Below are 27,470 nucleotides of genomic sequence, written 5' to 3'. Positions count from 1 at the left end.
AGCCCTAGAAGCTGTGTACTCCAAATAGTTGCCTGTTTTACGACTGTCGGTATCTTTTCCAGTTGATTAGGCTCGCATTCAAGACCATTATTGAACAAGACACTTTCCTCTGCGCAAACATTCAAGTTAAATTACAAGTCTCTCAAATGTAGGGATAGTGGTCGAAAATAATCATGTAAAAATGGCTGACGGAAGGATTAGAGCTGCCCGTAAAGAAATAAATCGGACCCAAGGGACCAGATTGGGCTTCCCAGAGCAAATTTTTCCCGCCATTTGAAAAAAAGTCCTGGTCTTTGCTTCCCACCTGACCTTAAATGTAATCCTGGTTAAGTGAAGCGCGACCACGTCACGTCACCTCGCCTCACCTCTGGGGATGGGGGTGAGTAACACAGGATAGACAAGCAGTGGCTTCTACCCACTTTCAGGGGCCAGGAAATCTATTACGTTAATTCAGCTTGATTGAACAGAGAGCCCCACATGTCAATTTGCTGTTCCCTAGTTGAACTGGGAGCACCGCCAAGTGGCAGAAGGCAAGGCGGGGATTTTTTATCTTGCGTATGTCACTGCGTTATTAGATTATAACGTGCACCTGGGGGCCGTGTGTCCGGCCTCATTTTCCCCTAATTAATCTGTGTTCTGTGGGAGTAATTTGCACAAGTCCTGGCTAGGGTTGGTTGAGATACATCAGGTCACTTTTATAGCTACAGCCACCGGTGGAGGCCTCACAGGCCACAAACCAGAGCCATGGCTGCATTGTTAGGAAATAAAGTAGCGATCATAGTGTGTTGTAATTGAGAATCTAATCTACTTTCATTCAGGGGGAGTAAAGTTCGATAGGGAGGTACTGGCTGCCTCGTTGAGGTCACAGATCAGGCCTCGAACACCCGAGTAATCACAAAGACCATGGCCGCTTAATTGCCGTTTCTACAGAAGGCAATATTTCCAAGCCTCTCTTTTTGACATCTTCTTATTACACAGTTAACCCGTCATAACCTCCGTGGCCAAAAGCCATCAGATTCTTGATTGAGGGCAGACCATGACCGAGACCTTGAGAGCACAGAGTATTGCAAATGTTCAAATGTGGGAAGAAAAACGGATGATCTTCCTCGGTCGCAGATAATAGAAACAGCGTTATGTTTTTGATCTAGCATCGATCACACGAGGTGTGCAGGGACAATCCCGTTATGTCTTAATGCCTGTTTACATATGGCTAATGAATCTCCCATCAGCCCTTGACACCTTGTCGATTTCCCTGAAATTGACTAAGAGACTGAGAGCAAAGATAAAGTCAGAAATCCATATCTTGTAATCTCGGTGGATTACAAGGCTAAACGACAATTGGGGCTTGCAATGTTGGAGTAAGCCTGTATCCAAAAATCGGATTGATAGCAAAGTGGTTATCAGATAACTGCTTGGCTCCCACAGTAAACATCAATAAAGCTGATATGACACTCAGTGGTGACAAAGTTGCAATTGATCGCAGGTCCTCAGGAAATGTGACGTGAAATAGACGAGGTAATCATACAAGCGGAATGGCTGTAATATCTCATGTTCATGCTAATTTCCCTTCCTCTCACCACTAGCGACAGTATTAAACTGCGATGGATCACCTGAAACTTGCCCTCTCAAGTTTAACCTTGTTAAAGTTGAAACTTGATAGCTTACAAACATGTGGTGTGCATCATGTATGTGGATAGATCAAACGGAAACTTGCACCATTTCACCAGTTTCCTATCACACACAACATGCTCTGTGATACACCTGTATGTAAATGAATACTTCCTCAATCACAGATCAGAACTCAACTTGTAAGATGAACACATTTTACATCGAAGAATAAACGACATGGTGACATCATCAGTTGCTTCTTGTTTGTTGTGTGAATTCAATGTCTGAACCCAATGTCTTTATGAGATATATGAAAAAAATAAATTATACTTTGAGTCAGTTATATACTATGGAGAGTGTTTACTTGTCATAATTTATCATGTCTGCAGTGAGGTGACTGTAAAGTCGCAGTATTAACATAATCATCACCTAATACTGTATGTGTGTGTGTCAAGATATGCTCTGTCCATCCTGCCTTAAAGAATATTGTTTCACACTGAAGTCGACAGCTGCACTCAGTCTATTGTCAGCAACATTGCAGCTCTTACCTGCAACGTGTACATTAGAATGAGACTTTGGGTAAGTAAACCTATGGCAACTGACTAGCATTCATCCACATCTCCCAATAGGGATGCCATTACATTCAAAAATTGAAATTCATAAGAAAGACCCCTTCAATGAATAAATATTCTTCTTCCAAAGTTTAATTTATGCGATAAATGTATGATAACTCTGAAATTTCCATAATATCACTGTACATGTTTCCTCCCTTTACTAGATACAGCAACTGGTGAGTGATGATGTCTGTTAAGTGACGGCAGCCTGCAAAGTGTGAACTCCGCCATGAGGTGTTCCCTCCAAGTGGTCACCCATCCATGGCAGCAGCCAAGCCATGCAGTCATTGTTGTCATCCAATCCCCAAGTTTGCTGCTGTCATTTATCAGTGGATTAATAAGATGTCTTAAACGTACTGTACAAAAGATTTCCTCCTCATACATGAGTGTGAGCTGTTAAAAAGTTATGTCGTATCAGCAATATATTGGCATCCGTGACAATATATCGTGACACCCCCATATTTATGCTACAAGACGATAATGGACAGACAAAATGACAATCCCAAAACTATTATCAACATTTTAACCTTAAAATAAATATCTTTCTTCTTCATGTTCTTCCCTAACAGTCATGTTTTAACACGGAGGTCACAGAATTGCTCCAGCCCACCCCATGTATAGGACATTACATGAGCTTCAATTTAATATTAAGTTTATGTCCCGAGTGACATGATTTCCAGTTTGCCTGAGGTTTACACATGTGCACCAACTTCTCATGTTGGCTCACATGTCAGCTACAGTGCCAAATTCACACTTTGCTGTGGAGGCATATTGGGAAGTCATTCACCGTGTTGAGGGGTTCGCATAATAACAACATTAATATCAATTAGTATGCACTGTTAAACAATATTTAACCATATATGAATATGATATTTATCTATAAGAAAACATTATAATATGCTAGTGTGCTATTAATTTCGTAAATTAATAAAAGCGAGCACATTCTCACATTTCTCTCAATTTCTAATGTGAAGTGACATTTCATTGACAAAGTTATATAGTTCATACTGACAGGGTATGAGGACACACCCTCTTATGACCAGCAGGGCCATGGGGTAGCCTAATGGTTAAAGCGTTCACTCGTCATGCTGAAGACCTGGGCTGGATTCCCCAGTGGGTACAATGCGTGAAGACCATTTCTGGTGTCCCCATACCGTGATATATTGCTGGAATATGACTTAAAACTATGACCAGCACATGGTGCTGGCGACGTCTTCTAACCCGGAATCCCCATGGAGCTGTCAAACAAGTGATATTGCTTGAGATAATGCCACTTTATACTCTCTGTAGAACCCCTCTTTATGTATCATTATCAGACCCTACTGGGAATGACGTCAGTCGAAGGGAAGAAGTCAGTCGAGCAAATACATCAGTTATGAAAAGTGTTTTCCTGGTCCACAGTTTCACAACACATCCTCCATCATATCAAGGACTTTGGTAGGACTGATATATGGAGTGAGCTTGGTTCATACATACACAGCCTTTCTCTGAATGAACTGTATTTTTCATTTCATTAGATGAGTGAATGAGTTTGGTCAACAGATACACTGCTATTCATATAAGAGATTTTATTTGACATACATGTAATCAATGATGCGATATTTTCAGAACTACATACTTATTATATACATTCTTATGTTGTTTATTTCACATAGGAAGGTCAATATTGGTGCTTCACTTAGCATGAAACCATGATATATTTACACCCACAGCTATATTTGATAGTCAAAGAGCCAACATGGCAGAACTGTATGTACATGTGGTCTTTGCAACTAAAGGACAGTGTCCAATTTCACCAAGCAATCCTAGTGCTAAAACAACTGTAACTTCAATACTTCAACATAGACTTCAGATAGTCACTGAATAGTCTCTCATACAGGCCCTGAAACTATATCCCAAAACTCCCAAGCAAGTCTACAATACTTTAGCAAGGCTAGATTTCTTTAGTTTCTTCAAATAAAGCAATCCTCTGGGCTCCAAAAAAAGGTAATTAACAAAAAAATACCTTAAAATATCTTAATTTCAGAGACTAAATGGTTGTCTAGTCATAGTGTCAAATTCACTTTCTGACCTTGGGCATCTTTCCACAAAGCGATATTAGCATTACAACGATCTTAAGTCTAAATTAGACTATCAGTGTCAGGACAGATGTAGCACTAATATCACATTATGTGACAGAGCTAAACAGTTTATTGACAACAAGATGACATGCTGTTTCACCTTGATGTATAATCAGGGTTTAGACATCTCCAGTATTCCCGCTCCTCTGGTTATGCCAGCCTAGCTGTGGTGACTGGGGACATCAGAGGGATTATCAGGGCAGCCATACAAGTATCACATGACGCTGGGACAAATGCCTTTAACCACCAAGTTGTCTGAAGGGGATATTTCATGTTTGCTTGTGTTATGGCTCTCTATCCTTGAGAGCTAATTGAAGAGCAATAACAATAGTTATATCAAGGACATTTGAGTATGAATGGAAATATTCTAAAAGCTGGACATATGTTATTAAACCATAGTTTTCAAAAAGTTATCCATTTCCTGTAAACAAAAATATTGCTAAGAAAATGATAGTGATCAAATCATATTGTTCTCAGTCTGAACATTTGAATGACTAAAAATATTCCTAGTTTTAGGAACTCTGTTTAATAGCTTTATCAATTTAGTAATGATCACTGGCCATAAAATAACAAAATGAAAACCTTAAGTTAACAAAACCACAAAAACATAACCACAAACATTAACCCATGAATCTGGTAATGGCTGCCCTCTCCACATAAATGCCCTTTAATAACAGTGCTTCCGCACTAGACCCAGGCTTCATTTAACTGGGCCCACCTTCAAAACATGCTGATTTTCACCTGTCTAAGAGGATAATGTCATTCCTTGTCATCACCGCAATCAAGATACACCCATGTGAAATGGATTAGAAGCCATCAGAGACTGGTTCTGTTAATAATACGCTGCTCATGAAACTGATCTAATCGATTTTGAAATTCATTCCAGTTGAGAGTTGGTTATGATATGTTTAACCAGGGAGACTGATGTAGAAATAATGAGACGCCATTGTTCAAATACACAACAGTAATGACAGATACCTACTCAGAAATCCCTAACACTGATTAGAGAGTTTAGTAATGATGTTTTAAAGTGTTAAGCATTGCAATCCCTTCCCTACAGCCAATAAAAGCTGATTACAGTGAGAGAACCGTGTAGTCATTTGATTTGGTAATATTAGCTTTGATTTCGTGAAATTAACATCAAAGCATGGCATCTGAAAGGCATGGTCCAGAAACCGCAAGCCCCTAGCCTCCAACAAAGATATTGACGTTCATTTAATTCATTAATATTGGCCGATGTAAAAAAGACGATGGTAGGAGGTGGCGAGGTTTGGGGAGCGGTGCGAGGGAAAATTACCCCCAACTACAGACAAAGAGATTAGTAATTCCTTGCTGCAAGCGTAAAAGACACGGACCAAATCCCTCATGACACTGTGGCTAAAGACAAGTGGGTAAAATATTGTTGGATGATTGGCGGACAGATGTCACAACCTCTCGTCTGACCCTGTCAAAAACATCAAATCTACTGAAATTGACAAGTTTTTTGTATTTTGCTATTACTCATACATGGGATGAAAATGATAACAAGTGAAATTGGCAATTCGTTTTTTGAAATTGTAATTAATGGAACAAGGGATGAAAGACTTGGTTCTGATTGCCATCTTGTTTATTTCAATCTAATTATTACTCAGAAAGGAAGCTGGTTGCCTTATCACAAAATAAAAAAAGATTTTTATTCAACTACTCTGTTGAAGATTCAGAGTTCAAATAACACTGACTGGCTACATTTAATATAAATCAAAGAATGATCCCAGCAAATAAACTTTCTTATTACTCAGAAAATGATTAAAAAATTAATACTGGGAACAAAATAGACTGTTGAAGAAATACAAAGAACCGTTGTCATGTACGTGTCATGTACATTTCATTAAGTCATCACTATCTAAAATATGCAAATGGTAAGGATCTTTGAACTGCTAATTATAGTTTCAGACAAGATGTCACTGCCTTCCTCTCAGTGGCTAAATAATATCAAGGCTAACAAGAAATTAATTGATATTTGGTACACATTAATAACACATATTAATGTCCACATCTTTATAATATTACTCACTGTCCGCTGTTCCCATTCCCCCACACAAATATTTCATCCAGGTCTGAAAAATAAAGAAATTGACATATATTATTTTCACTAAACAAACAGAACATGAAACAGTCTCTTATTGATAATGAACAGGCATCATACAGAAAGACAACCATCCATTTCCAATGACCATTCTGGCAATGTAGAAATCCATGTTTACATGTGATTTTTCTGATCTGCTGATGCACAATTATCTATCTATGAGTAATCCATCCTACCCAGTGAGAGAGTTTGGTCTAACAGTATTCCAGTTATATCCCGGCAGGTCAGCTTGATATGGGAGAACAACCCAAAGTAAAGCAGGTCTTAGCCATTTACCACTTTGGTAAAACCCATGAGCACAGTATGGTGCTGACAAACCTAAATACATAATTGGGGAAAATCTGAGATCAAAACTCATGACCATAGGTTTCTCTGCAGAGCAAATTGCAGCGTGTTTATAGACTGCACCACCTGTGCCCACAACAGTAGACCAAATAAATACAGAGCACTGTACAATGATTGCCTGGCTTTACGTACCTATAGACAGGTGCCACGTTGGTTTCACATGTAAGATAGGTGACTCATGACGGTCATGTATACAGAGAATTTCACCCGAGTGTCTTTTGATAACAAATATACCGTTATCAACACGAGTTGATAAAAGTGGAAAAACTCCAAGGCTTGATCTCACACAAGCCATGTCTTCTGTGGGAGCCAGTTTTGGATGATAAATAGACAGGTGCCTCACATGGATCATGTACCTATAGACAGGTGCCTCACATGGATCATGTACCTATAAACAGGTGACGCATGAGGATCACATACCTATAGACAGGTGACGCATGAGGATCACATACCTATAAACAGGTGACACAAGAGGATCACATGCCTATAAAAAGGTGACACAAGAGGATCACATAGCTATAAACAGGTGACCCATGAGGATCACATAGCTATAAACAGGTGACACAAGAGGATCACATAGCTATAAACAGGTGACCCATGAGGATCACATAGCTATAAACAGGTGACACAAGAGGATCACATAGCTATAAACAGGTGACCCATGAGGATCACATAGCTATAAACAGGTGACACAAGAGGATCACATACCTATAGACAGGTGACCCATGAGGATCACATAGCTATAAACAGGTGACCCATGAGGATCACATAGCTATAAACAGGTGACACAAGAGGATCACATAGCTATAAACAGGTGACCCATGAGGATCACATAGCTATAAACAGGTGACGCATGAGGATCACATAGCTATAAACAGGTGACGCATGAAGATCACGTACCTATAAACAGGTGATGCATGAGGATCACATACCTATAAACAGGTGATGCATGAGGATCACATAGCTATAAACAGGTGACCCATGAGGATCACATAGCTATAAACAGGTGACGCATGAGGATCACATAGCTATAAACAGGTGACGCATGAAGATCACGTACCTATAAACAGGTGACGCATGAGGATCCCAAACCTATAAACAGGTGACGCATGAAGATCACATACCTATAAACAGGTGATGCATGAGGATCACATACCTATAAACAGGTGAGGCATGACGATCACATACCTATAACTAAGTGACTCATGAGGATCACATAGCTATAAACAGGGGACCCATGAGGATCACATACCTATAAACAGGTGACGCATGAAGATCACATACCTATAAACAGGTGACGCATGAGGATCACATACCTATAAACAGGTGAGGCATGACGATCACATACCTATAACTAGGTGACTCATGAGGATCACGTACCTATAAACAGGTGACACATGAGGATAATGTACCTATAACCAGGTGACGCATGACGATCACGTACCTATAACCAGGTTACTCACGAGGATCACGTATTGACTAATGGGTTAACACTTATTTGTACACCATTTCAGTACAAAGTAGCAAGTCAGCATAAACAATGTTATTTTATAAAGCCAGAAGTTGAGTATTTATGAGACCGATTTATGTCCAACTGACCTGGATGAAAGTATCATGAGTAGGTTGCAGACAAGCCAGGATCATAAGCATGGGTAGGTTGCAGACAAGCCAAGGATCATAAGCATGAGTAGGTTGCAAACAAGCAAAGGATCATAAGCATGAGTAGGTTGCAGACAAGCCAAGGATCATAAGCATGAGTAGGCTGCAGACAAGCCAAGAATCATAAGCATGGGTAGGTTGCAGACAAGCAAAGGATCATAAGCATGAGTAGGTTGCAGACAAGCCAAGAATCATAAGCATGGGTAGGTTGCAAACAAGCAAAGGATCATAAGCATGAGTAGGTTGCAGATAAGCCAAGGATCATAAGCATGAGTAGGTTGCAGACAAGCAAAGGATCATAAGCATGAGTAGGTTGCAGACAAGCCAAGAATCATAAGCATGGGTAGGTTGCAGACAAGCCAAGAATCATAAGCATGAGTAGGTTGCAGACAAGCAAAGGATCATAAGCATGAGTAGGTTGCAGACAAGCCAAGAATCATAAGCATGGGTAGGTTGCAAACAAGCAAAGAATCATAAGCATAGGTAGGTTGCAGACAAGCAAAGGATCATAAGCATGAGTAGGTTGCAGACAAGCCAAGGATCATAAGCATGAGTAGGCTGCAGACAAGCCAATGATTATAAGCATGGGTAGGTTACAGACAAGCCAAGGATCATAAGCATGAGTAGGTTGCAGACAAGCCAAGGATCATAAGCATGAGTAGGTTGCAAACAAGCAAAGGATCATAAGCATGAGTAGGTTGCAGACAAGCCAAGGATCATAAGCATGAGTAGGCTGCAGACAAGCCAAGAATCATAAGCATGGGTAGGTTGCAGACAAGCCAAGAATCATAAGCATGAGTAGGTTGCAGACAAGCAAAGGATCATAAGCATGAGTAGGTTGCAGACAAGCCAAGAATCATAAGCATGGGTAGGTTGCAAACAAGCAAAGGATCATAAGCATGAGTAGGTTGCAGATAAGCCAAGGATCATAAGCATGAGTAGGTTGCAGACAAGCAAAGAATCATAAGCATGGGTAGGTTGCAGACAAGCCAAGAATCATAAGCATGAGTAGGTTGCAGACAAGCAAAGGATCATAAGCATGAGTAGGTTGCAGACAAGCCAAGAATCATAAGCATGGGTAGGTTGCAAACAAGCAAAGGATCATAAGCATGAGTAGGTTGCAGATAAGCCAAGGATCATAAGCATGAGTAGGTTGCAGACAAGCAAAGGATCATAAGCATGAGTAGGTTGCAGACAAGCCAAGAATCATAAGCATGAGTAGGTTGCAGACAAGCCAAAAATCATAAGCATGAGTAGGTTGCAGACAAGCAAAGGATCATAAGCATGAGTAGGTTGCAGACAAGCCAAGAATCATAAGCATGGGTAGGTTGCAAACAAGCAAAGAATCATAAGCATGGGTAGGTTGCAGACAAGCAAAGGATCATAAGCATGAGTAGGTTGCAGACAAGCCAAGGATCATAAGCATGAGTAGGTTGCAAACAAGCAAAGGATCATAAGCATGAGAAGGTTGCAGACAAGCCAAGGATCATAAGCATGAGTAGGCTGCAGACAAGCCAAGAATCATAAGCATGGGTAGGTTGCAGACAAGCCAAGAATCATAAGCATGAGTAGGTTGCAGACAAGCAAAGGATCATAAGCATGAGTAGGTTGCAGACAAGCCAAGAATCATAAGCATGGGTAGGCTGCAGACAAGCCAAGGATCATAAGCATGAGCAGTTGCAGACAAGCCAAGGATCATAAGCATGAGTAGGCTGCAGACAAGCCAAGGATCATAAGCATGGGTAGGCTGCAGACAAGCCATGGATCATAAGCATGGGTAAGTTGCAGACAAGCCAAGGATCTTAAGCATGAGTAGGCTGCAGACAAGCCAAGGATCATAAGCATGGGTAAGTTGCAGACAAGCCAAGGATCATAAGCATGAGTAGGCTCCAAACAAGCCAAGGATCATAAGCATGAGTAGGCTGCAGACAAGCCAAGGATCATAAGCATGAGTAGGTTGCAGACAAGCCAAGGATCATAAGCATGAGTAGGTTGCAGACAAGCCAAGAATCATAATCATGGGTAGGTTGCAGACAAGCCAAGGATCATAAGCATGGGTTGGATGCAAACCCATGAACATGATTGTGGCAATTAAAGACTTTCACTCAGCTGTGAATGGGTTGTTTGTCATTGCAAATCACCAAAGATCATAGCTCTTGCAATGCACATCTGTTTGTCTTGTCCAGACTCGCTTAAAACATGTGTTAATACTAAGGTTTGGAAACATTTATGCAATGGTACTGTGATTTGTGTGTTGCTCTTTGATAAATCCCTTTGAGGAAGTCAACATTTTCACACAAAAATATCAATGTGTTTTGGAGTATGTATCAAAATTTACTTACCTAAGTCTTTTATCTGCCATCAAACCTTTGAACAGTTCCCTCACAGAAAATGTTTTAAAGAATAGTGCCAAGGCTCATTATGATGTTGAAAAATGGGACATCTAAATCAAGTATTTAGGCATAGGACTTTTACAGCCACGTGACAGGATTGATTTTAGGGCTATCAAAAAGTATATTCATGATTAACTTGAAATTTATATCTCCATGAAAACAAACACTATAACGCTATCAGAGAACAAATTACAACTTGAAATAGTTATTTTCTGCATGTTCTAAAATACCCTCAGTTATTTTCATTTATTAGACATTTTAAATCACTTTTCCTCATGCTACGTAATTGTACATTTATATTCAAGCAAATGTTAACAATATCCTGATTTCATGCAAGATGAATTCTTGTATTTTACTTGAAGGCATTAATTATGGAAATATTTTGATCATACACCAAGTGCAGCCAGCAAATAAAATATGAATGTAAACAGACGTGTCTCTTTTCTTCAGTGACACCATGGAAAATAACTGTATCACTTGCAAAATATTGACATTTGAAACATGAAACATGAATTCTACATGATCTTGTAAAGCCAGAAAATTAGTAGTTCTGATACAGTATAGTGCCCAACTGACCTGGATTAAAAATACCAAAGTGGCAAAGACATGTTTTAACGCAATCCTTTCACATTGACCATTCTGCCAAATGAGCAGGCTCAGAATAAAGTAAGTATCTGATGAAGGACAAAACCTAATTCACACTTCAAACAAAATGCCAATTTTAATATGCCATCTTAAAAGTTAAAATCTATTTTGAAATCCTTAGTTGTGAGGTTGCCGTCACGTTTCCTGTTTGCGGTTAAAGCAGCTAAATGAAAACATGGCATCAGAGAGCACAGACAAAGAGCCGTGATGCCTTTGGAAGCACTAAAAATGACTTTGACTGCAAAGTTCAATACCATTTCAATACTGGGAAAGGACACACAACTGCTTGGGGATAAGCTCGATATTGACAAGTCGCGAGGAGTATACGCAAGGACGTAGCCAAGCCCCTAAACTAATAAAGCTTAATAGAAAGATGACAAGAGAGCCAATTAGCCTTCAGCAAAAATATGAACTAACCCACTTGAAAGTTATCCCTCTTTTCCTTTTGCCATCTTTATCACATGTTTTTGTCTGTGGTTTCTCTTCTTGGAAGAACTGAAGCTTTCAAATCATGTTTTTTTATCAAATTTTTCCCTATTCAAACTTTCATCCAATTCTTTGAAATAAACATCACAGTATTCATAGCCCTGCAGAGCGAACACAGAGTTGAGACTAATCGAAGTCGACTCAATCGCCACGCACAATGGCGGTGATGGGGTTATTTGGAACAAATTGGAAAGGCCATCACTATGTGCAATTCTGCATTTACTTCCAAAGATGGAATGAGATTCTATACACATCTGAGGAATTTTGTATTCTGAATATGACAAAAAATCAAGAGCATATTCTCTCTGGGATAAAGCCTCAGCCAACGTCAGTCGAAATTTCATTTGCAAGTTGGTCTTGTGAAATGGCTTTGGTGATCACCCCTTGACATTCATAATGACAACAATCTTGACTCGTATTGCGATTCGATAGATTATGGCGCTGAGTTCGCGGCCTCTAGCGCCGATCAAATAACTCCGATGTCCCCAAGTCTGCGCCAACAGGATCAAAATTAAACCTCCGATGTTGGTGGGCATCGAATCGTGGCAATATTGACAAAATCTAGGATGAAATATTGGGGTAGTCTTTCATGACAATTTTCACCATAACTGCCACAGGGCAGGCCATAATAACCATAGGTCATAGCTGATATGAGGCCATCCTGTCAGCAGTGAATAAGCCCTGTAACATAATCATGTTCACTCTATGGCAAAACAATAAATCGGGGGGCCATTTGAGGCAATGTAGGATTAAGCTTCACTGTCTACCCTCTTCCGTTCTGCTAATTGCTATTCTGGTTTTTGCTCGACTGACATAACCCCCGAAATTGGAGATAGGAAGGACTAGAGATTTCATTATCTTCCGCGATCAGCCAAATCAGAAAGTTTGACATGGACTCGTGCAATGATGTACAACACTGAATATCAGAACCTTGCAAATCTTGGTCCTGACATGAAAAGGATTTTATGGTAATCAGAGAAGACTTTCAACTCTCCGATAGAGCATTATTACGAATCGACTGCAATTCTGGATTTTTGAACGCTAAATCAGGCCATTTCTATACACATTATAGGCCCCAGCTATTGACTGAATCTACTTTGATGGGGCAATGGCATTAAAAACACATTTCTTGATAGAAATCTACGTTATACAGAAACAATCCTAGCGCTGTGATGAATATCAGACTGATACTGACTTAAAACAAGTCATAAATTGTGTAGTCGAGGTTGTCTCACACATTCTAAAACGAGAATAAAACAGCATCAAAAGATTCTATCAAAACTATGATTTTTCCAATATTGATGGAATTTATGGTCATGGGCGCTGTCCCATACAAAATACAAAGATATAAAATTCTTGTTAAAAACTGCCCACAAAACGCTCCAAGAGACAGAGACGATTTAAACTGAACACCACTTTCCAAAATGCAGTCTGTCCATTTTAACCAAACTGTCAAGAGAATAATCTTCACTTTTGTCCAGAGATGTTTGACAAGCAAAACCATCCATACAGCTGTTGTATTTTCAGACAATCTGCTCTTTGAATTTAAGAATCCTTGACATTGTTTGGATAATAAATCACTACTGAAACAAATCTGTTCTAAATAGCTGATTTTTGTCTGACATCTAAACATTTCTGTGCTTGTGACGTGAACAGGGAATAATGTTGTTTTTCTATTGTTAAAACCTCTATTTGTCCGTCAATTTGGATCCCATTGAGAAAAGAGTGAAAATCACCTAAAGCGAGCAGAGGCCCATAAGAGCATCCACCTGTCAAAGGCTTCCACATGAGTACTCTCTACATCTCTTGTTAACAGAAGCTGCATGTGTTAAAGCAAATTGTTTCTTTAGTTAATCGATAGCCCTACTGACTGTAATCAACGGGTGTTCATTTCACACCTCTCAAGTGACATTGACAACTACAAGCTTGTAAGGATTCTTCACCTAACAAAAGGTTCTCGCTGAATTTACTTAGTGCTGTACTTCTCCTTGCACATTTGTCAGCTTATTTTTGCTTTTTGTCATTGGTGGTAAAAGCCGGAGCTACTGCTTCGAGCCTTGTGGGGTCCAGAGGCTGAGGCTGTAGCACCCTGATGGATGTAATTGCCCTTCAAGCATTGATTTTTTTACAAATTAGCGATAGCAAATTACTTCTTTATCTTCGACAGACATGTAATTCAAATAGAAAATGACATCCCGCGAGAGTGAGGCAGAGTTAGAAAGTGTAACAAAGAGAAATTAAGTTATTCTATGATGTCTAAATGCACCTCTGACAAACAGGCCGCTTATTGAGCTGACAGTTAAACCAACTCGTGGGGAATTACCAAAGCAGCGAACACGAAAACGTAAAAACTCATGTTCCTATCGACCCGCTTCGGCCCGAGAAGCATTTCAGGGCTGAAGATCAGAACTTTTCACCCTTCATCTTATCACCAGGACAAGATCTTGCTACATGTTAAATGAACTGGACAAGTTTTTGCGCCCGTGAAGGCAACTATTGCTCATGACTGTGCTCAGAAAGTGCAATTTGAATGTTCACACATTTGACATTCCAGGCGGAAAAAATCATAAAATGTGTAATGGTCATGTCAAAGGTTATCAACTCTTTTTGTCTCCCAGCTATCACAGAAACATGACAAGCATAAATGGTGATCTTGGTTGAAGCACTTGACAAATATGACTTTAACAGCTTTACGTGTGATGTCATTTGAAAATATGGAATGAACCATGCAAAAAGGTCTGAAAATGAGTTATGGTGCAATTTAAAAGACAATGGGAAAATTTCCAGTCATAATTTGGTCATCTCTGTTTAAATCCCACTGCAAATCCAATTGCAATCTAAAAAAATAATTAGAAAAACAGTTTTTTTAAAACAAAATTGTTTGCAGGGATACAAAACATTTGCACATGTCTTAATATGTAGAAAAATACTGTTTAGAAAGCACTCCAAATTCGCAAACAATTACAGAGAAAACATGTTTTTATAGTTCAGTTTCTATCATTCAAAGTAGGAACGTGAAGGGAGGATTTTGTGGAAATGAAATGTTGTTTGACTGCATACTCATATGAATGACTTGCTGTATTATTGTTTATAATTTAACCCATATTGTACCCATGTGGGGACTTGAATCTACCCCTTCTGCATGATGAGTGAATGCTTTAACCACTGCGCTACCCCACCATCCCCTTTCTACTTGGTAAGGTGCACTGGAGATTATGCCTTACAAGGTGAACTGGGATCTTTTCTGCTTGTAAGGTGTACTGGGGATCTATATTCTACCTGACAAGGACTACGGAGACCTTTTCTGCCTTAGTAAGGTGTACTGGAGGCCTATTCTGCATTGCAGAGCGTACTGGGATCCCATTCTAGTGTGTTGATAGAGACATTTCATGTTTAGTAGGTGTGTACTGTCAAGAAAAGCGTATTAAGGACAGTGTGTGAAACTGTCTCAAAATATATCTGGTCAGGTGGGATAGCTGGCCTTAAAAGTTACTCCCCAGTTTCAAATTTCACAAGTATTATCAGCAATTTGCCACGTAAACTGCACCGATACTTTTGGAAGAAAGTTTCGTTCTCAGCCTGTTTTTTCATAATTCTGTTTTTCTCATTTCTCAAATAAGATATGGGCCGGTCTTCTCTCCCCCGAAGTTGTCAAAATAGAACCAAAAACATTCATCGTCCTCGCAATGTTTGACATGGGTAGTCAAAGTTTGTGAAGTAACATAACTGGTGATAGTTAAAAGTATGAATTACAACCAATCAAAACATGTTTGTTATACAGTCACTTAGATGAAGGGGGTAACTCTCATCTTGCAGCCTCGATTCATTATGGATACTAATTTGATTTTGGATGGTCGCATTGATCAACTAAGAGGAGTGCATAAAAAAAAATCACCATCAAAATCTCAGTAGCTAGTTGGACTAGGGACATTTCAGAATCTTTAGTCTAACTGAAATTTTGCTTACCACTAGCTAGAAGGCAGGGATGTATTTTGCACACTGATAAGGGCCCTATTTATCCAATCACGGTACACTTTAATTATAACCTGGAAAATAAAGTGCATTTCGGACCTATTCTGCCTCTGAAGTAATATCCACGAGAGTTCATTGATCTTGTTAAATTTGTATATTTATTTTAGAACAAATAACATTAATATCTGCTTCCCCAATGAGAATAAATCATCTTTTTTTGTTTGTATGGGATCACATCTACAAAATAGCTTATGTGCAACACACTGTTAGTTTGTTTTCAAATGTAAGTAAAGAATGAAAGAGAATAGAACTGGAAAACAGAATCAGAATGCATGATTATTGCATAAAATACACTTTCAGTATATCTGTCTGCATACTCATTAAAGTTGTCTTTATGAGAAATTGAAATAGATTAGCTATGATGTTGAAATTGACATCTAAATGTAATAAGGCATTTGAGAATTTATGAAGCAATATGCATTGGGGATTGAAGCGGGAAATTTTGCATTTTGGCGGCATTTCTTGGTGGCTGATGAATACACGGCAGCGTGGTGATTGCTCCCCACGATAGGCTACGATTAATCATCTCCGCTCCACAATTATCAAACTCCTGCGGCCTACGGGGAAATCAGCAATGGAACAAAGCCACAATGCTCAGGGCTGCCACATAAACGACCAAAGTTTTGCACCCTGGCCTTGATAACGACACCTTTAGTCTCTGTGTCGCTCTGCAATAATCTGTCTTGACGCATCCCCATTGAAAAACTGACTTTTGCCATATCACAGCATTATGAACCTTTGTAGGGGAAAGGTAATCCACCAACTACCACATTTAATTAAAACATGACCTCATGTGTGGGGAACGTCTTGCACCCCCGGATTCATACAAGCACAAAATAGGACGCCAGCTGGCACTGGGTGGTCATATTTTTATAGAGGACCCAGAAAAAATTGAATCATAATTGTTAATCTAAAACCTGCTAAAGGCATTTTCCAAACTGGTAAAGCCAGGAGGCAGGGTGAATAATGTGAGCAATGCTCGTAATGGCGGCAACGGTGTTAGGGAGTATTGAGGCACATTCATAATCCTTCACTCTGTGGAGTTCATTTTTGCCATTTCCATATTTTTTTGTCTGAGATATTTTCTTAATATGGTCCAGTTCAGAATGTCAGGAACATTAGAAATGTATAAATCAATCAATAATGTGAGGTTTGATGACCTATATTGTTAAATTGTCAGACAGATTTTATTGTGCTGACTATTACAATTCATGTTAAGAGCCTAATAAATCATACTTTTTATTGATAATATACAGTACATATGTATATGAATTATATATATAAGCAGATTACTACATGGAAATTGAAGGTTTGAACTTTTATTGGATTATATAGACATACACACATCCACATATATACATACATATATATACATTTTGTATATATATATATACTCAAAAGATGTGTCAGAGAAAGGGTCCATTTTATTTATTTATTAATTTATATATTGTTTACTTTTCTTTGATTAAAGGCAACAGAAAATTAACCTCAGGATCTTTGGAAAGCCCAAATACTGACACTTTTTAACAAAAATTTAAAGCTCAGGTAATAACTAAAACCAGTCAACACCATCACTTGTGGTAATAACACTATCTGACATCGATACAATCAGCTGAAATAGTGAGTAAGTGAATTGAACACAGCTTTGAACAGGATTTCCGTTAAATCACAGGGTGTCAGCTTGATGTGGGATGAAAGTCTGAAGGTATGCAGGCGTCAGATGTTAACCACCTTGGTGAAACCCATGAGCATGGGTATGGTGCTGATAAACAGAGAAGCATTATCAGGGCCAAGCTGGGATTCCAACCCTGGATCATTTCTGAAGTGACTAAGGTAAGCAACTCTGCACAGAACATTGAAAAGATTTAGACGATTGGGTCACCCATGCACCCACTTGAAATATTAAAGGTGCATTGTCTGATTTGTTTTATATGCCCTAAGTGTTTTTCAATGTTCTAATAGAAAAATATTTCACCTACAAACAATTTTTTAAAATGTTCAATGACTGACAAATGTTTCATTTAACCCAAAACACAACCCACCCCTCATTTATTGACATATGCCACTTGTGGTGACATCACCGATTTCAGTACACAAAGAATCTTTCCAAAGATCAGTAGATCAACTGTGTTACTTCTTTTCAAAACAAGTTCAATGAAAGCCAAAGGAGGTAGTGCTGAACCAGTTCTGACACCAAATGGTAGTTTTTGCACTTAGAAACATATCTGAGCTGACAGCCCCATAGTGTGAGTCTCCTTTCATTTAACACCGATACCTATACGCAGGGCAGTGTGATACAGTGAGCGAGTGGGTTTGATTTAATGGTGCTCTGAATAGAACATTTCAGTTACATCAGGACAGCTTAATTAATGTGAGAGGAAAAAAAGGCCTTAAGACTTAACCACTCTGGAGAAATCCATGAGCACTGGTATGGTGTTGACAAACCTAAAAATAGATGCAACTCTGCACAGTGAATCGTAACACCTTTGACTGGTATCAACTGGTGAGTGAGTGAGTGAGTGAGTGAGTGAGTGAGTGAGCGAGCGAGCGGCTTTTATCAATTTTCCGGAAATATCACAGCAAAGCAAACCAGAACTGGGCTTCACACACACTGTAACCATTGACAGAATAGAACCAGAGTCTACTGCATAATGACCAAACACTTTAACCACTGGGCCCCCTTTAAATGTAAACTGACCAAATAATGGAATACCATGAGTACTTGGTATACAAACAAACATAGGAATATGTTTGCATTTTCGCAAATTCCTATAAAACAAAGATTTTCTACGACTAACAATGCACATTTCATGTTTGAATCTGAGTATTAGGATTGAAATATCATGTTATTTATGTTAATGAGTAATGGATCATCAGAGATATACAACTACAGATACTTATTTACATTAAATATGTACTTCAATGAGTACTGCCGAATTGTTTGATTTTACAGAAATTCTGTCATTTCATTTCAGAAATAGAGTTGTGATTTCACATATTAACAAAAATATGCCTTTTTCCATAATCCTTCCAAATAAATCATGAACGGTATATGATTTTGAAAAGGATAATGTATCCATTGCACTTTACTGACAACTAATGACAGCAAAAACAAAACACTACTTCCCTAACAGCAGATAATAGTTATAATGGAATGTTTTGTGTGTAGGAAGCTGTCAACTCCTGCTACTCTCATGACAACTTATTAGCAATAATAGGCTGTTTTCCTGTGTTTCAAGCATGTCTTTACACTATGGCTAACAGTAATAATGGTTCATCGTGGCCCGCAATTGTCCATTGGATACCAAGTCCTCTCAAATCATGTTGCTCTAGCTAATGAGGTGCGAAATCTGTGAAGAGCTCTTCCCTACCGTTGGGTAATAATGGTACATCATCGGTGACAAGCCACGATTACAATGCGGGATTCATTAGACTGGAGATTCGCCACTCCACGTTTCTTGATAGCCGTTGGCCGATTCCTTGTGGTGCTAAATTTTCAAAACTAAACGCAAGATTACTGCACTTCACAAATCTGAATGAGCATTCAACGTCCCTATGAGACTCTAAATTCTTGGCAAACTAAGCCTTGGATTAGCCATCGCAATAATGTTAAAAACTCTCTGCCTGTGACTGTATCTCTTCAAATTTGCCCACGAAGGATTTGCCATATAACACAAGCTCATTGTGTTCCCAATCATCTCAGCACGTCATGGCTATCGGTGTGAAAACAAAGAATTGTGGGATATTCAAGTGGCTTTTTATGACATTGTTGAAATCTGGAAATTTTAAAATTCAAAATGGCTGCCTGAGATTTAGTCAGTGACAGAGATAAAGTTTTATCACGCCATATGTTGAAATTTTATTGTTCACTGTTAGCAATATCAAGATTTTTTTCAAAAATCATATTTCGTGTAATAATAGAGAGAGCTTAGCAGGAAATTTCACAGGATTAAGTGTTAATTTCAGTCGTCTTAGTTTTAAAAAAAATATAATCTAAATGAGTTTTATTCTCAAAGGAAATTACATCCTTATGACATCTATGGTAATAAATCATTATCTTTAAAGGGAGGAAATAAAGAACCAACAAGATTCAGTAATTGAAGATTATATTCTCTATGGAAGCTGTATAGGATAGAGATAGCTGGAACGTAAACTTGTTTCATGTTCGAAATGACATCGTAACTATTTTTAATAAACCTTGCCACTGATGTCATCCTGCTTTTGAATCATATTTCATACGTACCAGTAAATCAGATCTCATTTTTTCAACATCTGTCCTGCAGAAAGTGGAGGATGAAAGGCTTTGTGTTACTTGGAATTAAGTCACAGGTTTTGAGACACCTAAAACTGACGTTTCACGTCATCAAAAACTTCCTGCCATGGTGAAGCTGAATAAGTCACATCAGCAGCTGGTGCCCCCAAACACTTTCAACAAATTTCAAAAGTTGCATCAGCAAACTTTTCAATCCATAAAATAAAACTTGATAAATAATTACTTTATTTATGTTAATATTAATATTAAGGGTAAATAGGTTTTGTTCGGCATTATGATGTTTTGATCTGATGAACTGAGGGAGATTTATTTAAGCAAGGATGCAGATATGTCAGGCTGACCTGGGGTGAGTGAAAGTGGTTTTTACATATCTTTTACCTATACCATGGGTGGGCACCAAGAAAATGGCTCCACATAATAATACCACAGTAACAACTGAGTCTTCCCTGTAACAGTCATATGGTGGGTTATCCCATTGACCAACAGTGTAGACCTGTATCGAGTGAGTGAGTGAGTGACAAAATGAATACATTAAATCACTGTACCATGCTTATATAGACCAGCATTAACTTAATGTAAAAACATACATAAGCTTGCAAAACAATTATGGAAATAAAAATAGATTTCAAAAGTTTATCCATACATTTTCAGTGTTCTAAATAAGGTAACATTACACTCTGCTTCTGCAGCAATGACTCAGTGTCAGGTTATCCTGTTTATGGCTGTCATCATTAACTGTAAACCTTATATGCAAATGCTTGCAACATAAAGTTCCTTTGAATATGATATCCAATTAGTCTAGATTTCCATTAAAATCTTTCTTATTTTCACGAAAATCTTAAAGAATAAATTTAGTAGTTTGCACTTTAAGGAGCACAAGATTTTACGAGGGCTGTTAAGAATCTAGAAAAGACTTGCCAAAGAGGGGTAAGTTTGCCCAGGGAGATTAAAATCTTTTCATCTGTGGCCTAAGCACCCAATAAATTAAATTTGCAGATATTACAATATCAAAATTGTTTTTAATTTGAATTCTGCTGTATGATATGAGGGGTGGCTGAATGGAACATGTGATTAGTGAAAGTTTTAAATCAGTCCTCTTTCTCAACACCACTGATGAGCTGCAAAGATATGGGGGTGAAATTCAATTGACATAAAAGGTTCCCAACATGACAGAGGTGAATAGACCCTATTTATGAAGCACAGCAACTTGCAATAAAAATTTGTCTAAATATTTACTGAAATTCCTACAAATGTGGGTCTCTTCCAACACAAAGCATTGGTTACATAAAGCTTGCAATCAATTTCATCTTTTTCATGAGATCCCATTGACATAAGGTGAAACCGACGACAGAGAGTAAAATACAGGGTTGTGACTCAGTGCCCGAAAAGGCTTCGATAAATTGCTTTGCGGGATATTTGAAAAGGGCTTGTGTTATCCTCATATGACTGAAATGACATTTCCTTTTTCCAGATATTGATAAACGCAAAAAACATAATTCCCCGCAAACTATAGAGTGGACTCCCCTTGATTAGATGTCTTGCCTTCGCGGTCAATTCGTGAAATGAACAACGTTTATATAGAGCAGCAGTTAGATTGCCCTCACCGTCTCATGTTTGCTTTAGCTCGACCAAAGAGGAACATCATGGCTTTAGAGCAATTGTGGAAAAAGAGCGTGATATCTAACATCAACTGTCAGGAGCACCTCAAATAATGGCTGCCATGACAGATTCAAATGGGATCACGCACTCTCATGACATTGGGTATCTTCATGCATAAGCTAATCTCTTATTGTATAGCTAAATTGACACACATGCGAGGCGAACACAAAAAAAAATTATTTTTGACATAAGAGGTCTCATGAACTGATCAAAAGAGCCTGAACACAGGAAATTAAATGTGATTTAACAGGGCTGCCTTGTAACAATAGGCTACTCCGTGGCACTGCAGGACCAGACAGAGATGCCAAGTGAGAAATAAATCGGCAAAACCGCAGACATAACGCAACTCAAGCCACGCTTTCTGCTCTTGTGGTTTTTGGTATAAGTGGCTGGGATGAGAATTTGTTCAGTCGCTCGTTGACAAAAACGGTTGCATTGGAGCTCGTGAGTCGAACTGATTGCCGCAAAACTCATCCCCTCTTGTGATCAGCTGTGATCTAATTCTTGCGCCAAGTTGCATTTTGTTGTTGGTGAGATGAGTTGGAAGAAAGTCGGAACAAGTGACTCGGGTTCTGGCATAGAAACATGACGTTCCATGCAGTGGGAGCATTGTGGTTTGAAATTGATCTCCTTGGATAATTGCAGTGTGTGTGGTGACTAGTCTCGCTGGGTTGATACACTTCACCAACGCTGGCAATCAACACTCACTGGAAAACTTGCCTTTGACAATAGGACCAAACATTAAAGAGACGAACTGATGTTTAATGAATAAAGATGAACAGTAATGTCAATCCCCTTGTCAACTGGGGGATACCATATTGCACAAAAAGGTAAACAAGGGATTTGGGGAAGAGTAAAATGTCTCAATATAAAGTTTGTTCACAGTTTCATTTGAGATGAAAGAAAAATCCATTTATGCAAGCTCATCTACGAAAATACCAACCACTTTGGCTAATTCATATATGTGAAAACTCCTATCGTTAATCTAACCTTAACAACAAATATTACAAGCTATGGAATTTGAAAGAATGTTTAATAATAAAATAATACAGGTTACATATAATAAAACAGGTCTAAGAAAAGGTTCATAAATAATTCTTGACATATGATATCTCCACACTAATAATACAATAAATGAAATAGCCACTCGTCAATATCTTTCCATCTGTGATGTGAAATTGACATTGACCAATAGGTCTTTTGAAGCACAAGTGTATTAATTAGTGCTCTGGCTGTTACCATTTTGCTTTTTGACATTATGCTTCCTGGTGATCTGTCAAATTAGTAAATTTATAGTTTTTGACAGCCGCTGGAGAATGTCGGTCAGTTGGGGTCAGTTGACGGATTCATCACCCTTCATATGGGTCTTGACTGGTCGCAACTCTCCCACAGATGTACACAGCACCATTAGGACATAATCAAATTTCAACATGTAATATTTTTTTTGGTACTGGTTCATTAATTTCATTTAGAAGTTATTGAATTTTCCTGTGACTTTTTTTTGCAATTCAACTGATTGGAGTTCTTGTTGATTGCATATTGAATGTCAGTTATTAAACAGTGTTACATTGAAGTTGTTATTCCATACGAACATGTGACATCAATATATGAATCGTGAATCATAACCCTTTTCAAATTATTTTACAATTTTCTCGAATTACAGAATTTTTTTTATACCTTTCACATCATTTGATTTTCAAGGAGATTAAAATAAATCAGAGCAAACCATCCATGCATGCTTACAGTTGCCATAGTCAATCAAATTTTTCAAGACGCTAACATTTACAATTTTGTTGAAATATAATAAGAGTACAAAACAAAAGAAACCAGAAAATTTAGTTCCGCTGATGTTTGGTTAGAAATCAGTGTTTTTCAGAAACAACATATTCCATTTTGCAAAACAGTCCCAAAAATTGAAAATCTCACATGATGGAGAAGGTACAGATTTTTTATTTACACATCTTCAATCTGTAAAGATCATCCAAATGTAAGCACGGCCATATGAAGTAGGAATCAATGGCTTCTGACAAAAAGACAATATCCTTCTCAAAACTCCATGAATCATAAAAAAGGAAACCACTTCATATAAATCAATTCCTTGGTCCCTCAAAAACTCCATAAAATTCTGGCCTTGGAATCTTCATCAATTTGGACGATGCGACTTTCAAAACTGGATTGAAGCTTTCACGGCCTGCCAAAGATTCTTCGAGAAATATTCATGATAGATTTGATTTTAAATTGTCTCTCGCCTGTTACTGACGATTTGACCCAGCAAAAGAAAAAAGGCATGTAAGACGAGGTTTCAATCATTTTTGGTTTGGACTCCGGTTTAATCATAACTGATTGAGTGGCGAGAAAAAATGTCAGAAAAATGAAATATCGTAATCACCAGGGCATCGGGTGTTGCCTTGGCTGGTCTATTTTAGAGTGATGTTCTACAATTGCCCAACAAATTTCTTTTCTTTGGATGCCTAAGATGAATGCCTTTCCTTTTGCTCAGGGGACATTTCTGTTGACAATGTTTTCACACACAAAAAACAGATATCGCTACACTTGACTGGTTGACTCACTATTTACTATCAAAATAATTTTGAAATACAGAGATTAGTTTATTTATCCTATGTCAGTTGTGCACATTTTAAACCTCTTGAGCTTTCTGAGTGTATAAACATGCACTTCCAGTCTTTTAATGTCACACTGCAGTATCTAATGTTGATAATTATCTTCTTTTAGCTCACCCATACCAAGAGATCAATTACTTTCACAATCCTTTTAACAATCTCCACATTAGGGAAAATATTGTAGATATTCGACCTATTGCACTGTTTGGGCATAATTAATCTTACTGGCACAAGCAAGCTCTACATGGGTAAGGGAGTGAGTTGTGTTTAATCCCTCTTTGAACAGTATTCCAGTTAAATCTTGCCGTGTCAGCTTGATGTGGGGGGAAATCCTGAAGTGATGTGGGTGTTAGACTTTAAGCACTTTGGTGAAGCCCACAAGCACATGTGCACAATGGTGTTGACAAACCTAGAAACATAATTTGGGCAACCAGGATTTGAAGCCATGATCATTGGTTTCTGTTGTGCCCAAGGAAGCAAATCTGCACACCAAATTGTGGTGCTTCAGATGTCTGGGACATCCATGACCCTTCCACATTATGAAGTTCCAACAATTTGAACTTTAAAAATAAGTAAATCTCCAATGTTGAGACCAAGAATGTGACATATTTACAATTTTGAGCAATGGGCTAGTATTCATATTTGGTGTATGATGTTTCAACATTGCTGATAAACATGCCACAAACAGTGTATTGCACGAATGTAAAAGTACCCAACTGTTTGCTAGATCATTCAGCACATTATGTTAGTACCATGGTGTCCCAATATATGCCATTGCTCTTAACAAACTAAATTGAAAATTGTCGATGTTTTGAAAAGTGCAATGTATTTATTAAATTATTCCAAATAATTATTTGAGGTGTTTGTTGATGGAAAAAAGAAAAATGCCTGCAAACAATGAAATTCAAGAAAACTAAGCTTAAATTATTGTTTGTTTGTATATTGTTTAATGCCACACTCTGCAATATTCCAGCTATATGACGTCAGTCTGTAAATATCAGAGTAAGGACCAGAAAAAACTGTTGATTGACATCATGAGCATTGACCTACGTAGTAAGGATACGATGACGTTCATTAACCAACTAAGCGAGTCTGGCCACCTGATCCCATTAGTCGCAAACAGAACACATCAGGGACTATCCATATAGCCCTTACTGTACAGTACAGAACACATCAGGGACTATCCATGTAGCCCTTCCTGTACAGTACAGAACACATCAGGGACTATCCATGTAGCCCTTCCTGTACAGTACAGAACACATCAGGGACTATCCATGTTGCCCTTACTGTAGAGCACAGAACACATCAGAGACTATCCATATAGCCCTTACTGTACAATACAGAACACATCAGGGACTATCCATGTTGCCCTTACTGTACAGAACACATCAGGGACTATCCATGTAGCCCTTCCTGTACAGTACAGAACACATCAGGGACTATCCATATAGCCCTTACTGTACAGTACAGAACATATCAGGGACTATCCATGTTGCCCTTAGAGTACAGAACATATCAGGGACTATCCATGTAGCCCTTCCTGTACAGTACAGAACAGAACACATCAGGGACTATCCATGTTGCCCGTACTGTATAGAACACATAAAGGACTATCCATGTAGCCCTAACTGTACAGAACACATCAGGGACTATCCATATAGCCCTTACTGTACAGTACAGAACACATCAGGGACTATCCATACAGCCCTTACTGTACAGAACACATCAGGGACTATCCATGTAGCCCTTCCTGTACAGTACAGAACACATCAGGGACTATCCATGTTGCCCTTACTGTACAGCACAGAACACATCAGGGACTATCCATATAGCCCTTATTGTACAGTACAGAACACATCAGGGACTATCCATGTAGCCCTTACTGTACAGTACAGAAGACATCAGGGACTATCCATGTTGCCCTTACTGTATAGAACACATTCAGGACTATCCATGTATCCCTTCCTGTACAGAACACATCAGGGACTATCCATGTTGCCCTTACTGTAGAGCACAGAACACAACAGAGACTATCCATATAGCCCTTACTGTACAGAACACATCAGGGACCATCCATATAGCCCTTACTGTACAGAACACTTCAGGGACTATCCATATAGCCCTTACTGTACAGTACAGAACAGAACACATCAGGGACTATCCATGTAGCCCTTACTATACAGTACAGAACACATCAGGGACTATCCATATAGCCCTTTCTGTACAGCAGAGAACACATCAGAGACTATCTATATAGCCCTTACTGTACAGAACACATCAGGGACTATCCATATAGCCCTTACTGTACAGAACACATCAGGGACTATCTATGTAGCCCTTGTTGTACAGTACAGAACACATCAGGGACTATCCATATAGCCCTTACTGTACAAAACACTTCAGGGACTATCCATATAGCCCTTACTGTACAGCACGGAAACAGAACACATCAGGGACTATCCATGTAGCCCTTACTGTACAGAACACATCAGGGACTATCCATGTTGCCCTTACTGTATAGAACACATAAAGTTTTGGTTTGTAGTTTAACGCCGCACTCAGCAATATTGCAGCTATATGAGGGCGGTCTGTAAATAATCGAGTCTGGACCAGAGAATCCAGTGATTAATATCATGAGCATCGATCCACGCAATTGGGATCGATGACATGCATTAACCAAGTCAGCAAGTCTGACCACCTGATCCCGTTAGTCGCCTTTTACGACAAGCATAGTCACCTTTTACGGCAAGCATTGGTTGCTGAAGACCTATTCTACCCCGGAATCTTCACGGGTCAGAACACAAAGGACTATCGATGTAGCCCTTATTGTACAGTACAGAACACATCAGGGACTATCCATGTTACCATTACTGTACAGAACACACAACGG

General features: G+C 38.7%; 1 protein-coding gene across 3 annotated transcripts in view; it reads right to left on the bottom strand.

Moving 5' to 3' along the window:
- LOC124131328 overlaps nucleotides 1-27,470 on the bottom strand; it is a 202,836-nt gene that overhangs the window by 139,009 nt on the left and 36,357 nt on the right. For 2 of the 3 annotated variants that reach the window (XM_046494537.2, XM_046494535.2), the window contains exon 3: nucleotides 6,396-6,438. The exons of the other annotated variant lie outside the window; for it this stretch is intronic. In XM_046494537.2, coding sequence (XP_046350493.2) covers nucleotides 6,396-6,438 — 43 coding nt within the window. The remainder of the gene's footprint in view (nucleotides 1-6,395; nucleotides 6,439-27,470) is intronic. 3 annotated transcript variants of the gene reach the window in all.

This window comes from Haliotis rufescens, unplaced genomic scaffold, assembly GCF_023055435.1.
Source record: "Haliotis rufescens isolate VD_foot unplaced genomic scaffold, xgHalRufe1.0.p SCAF_1, whole genome shotgun sequence".
NCBI lineage: Eukaryota > Metazoa > Mollusca > Gastropoda > Lepetellida > Haliotidae > Haliotis > Haliotis rufescens.
The sequence above is the reverse complement of the archived record's forward strand: the minus strand, read 5'-3'. Positions and strand labels throughout refer to the sequence as shown.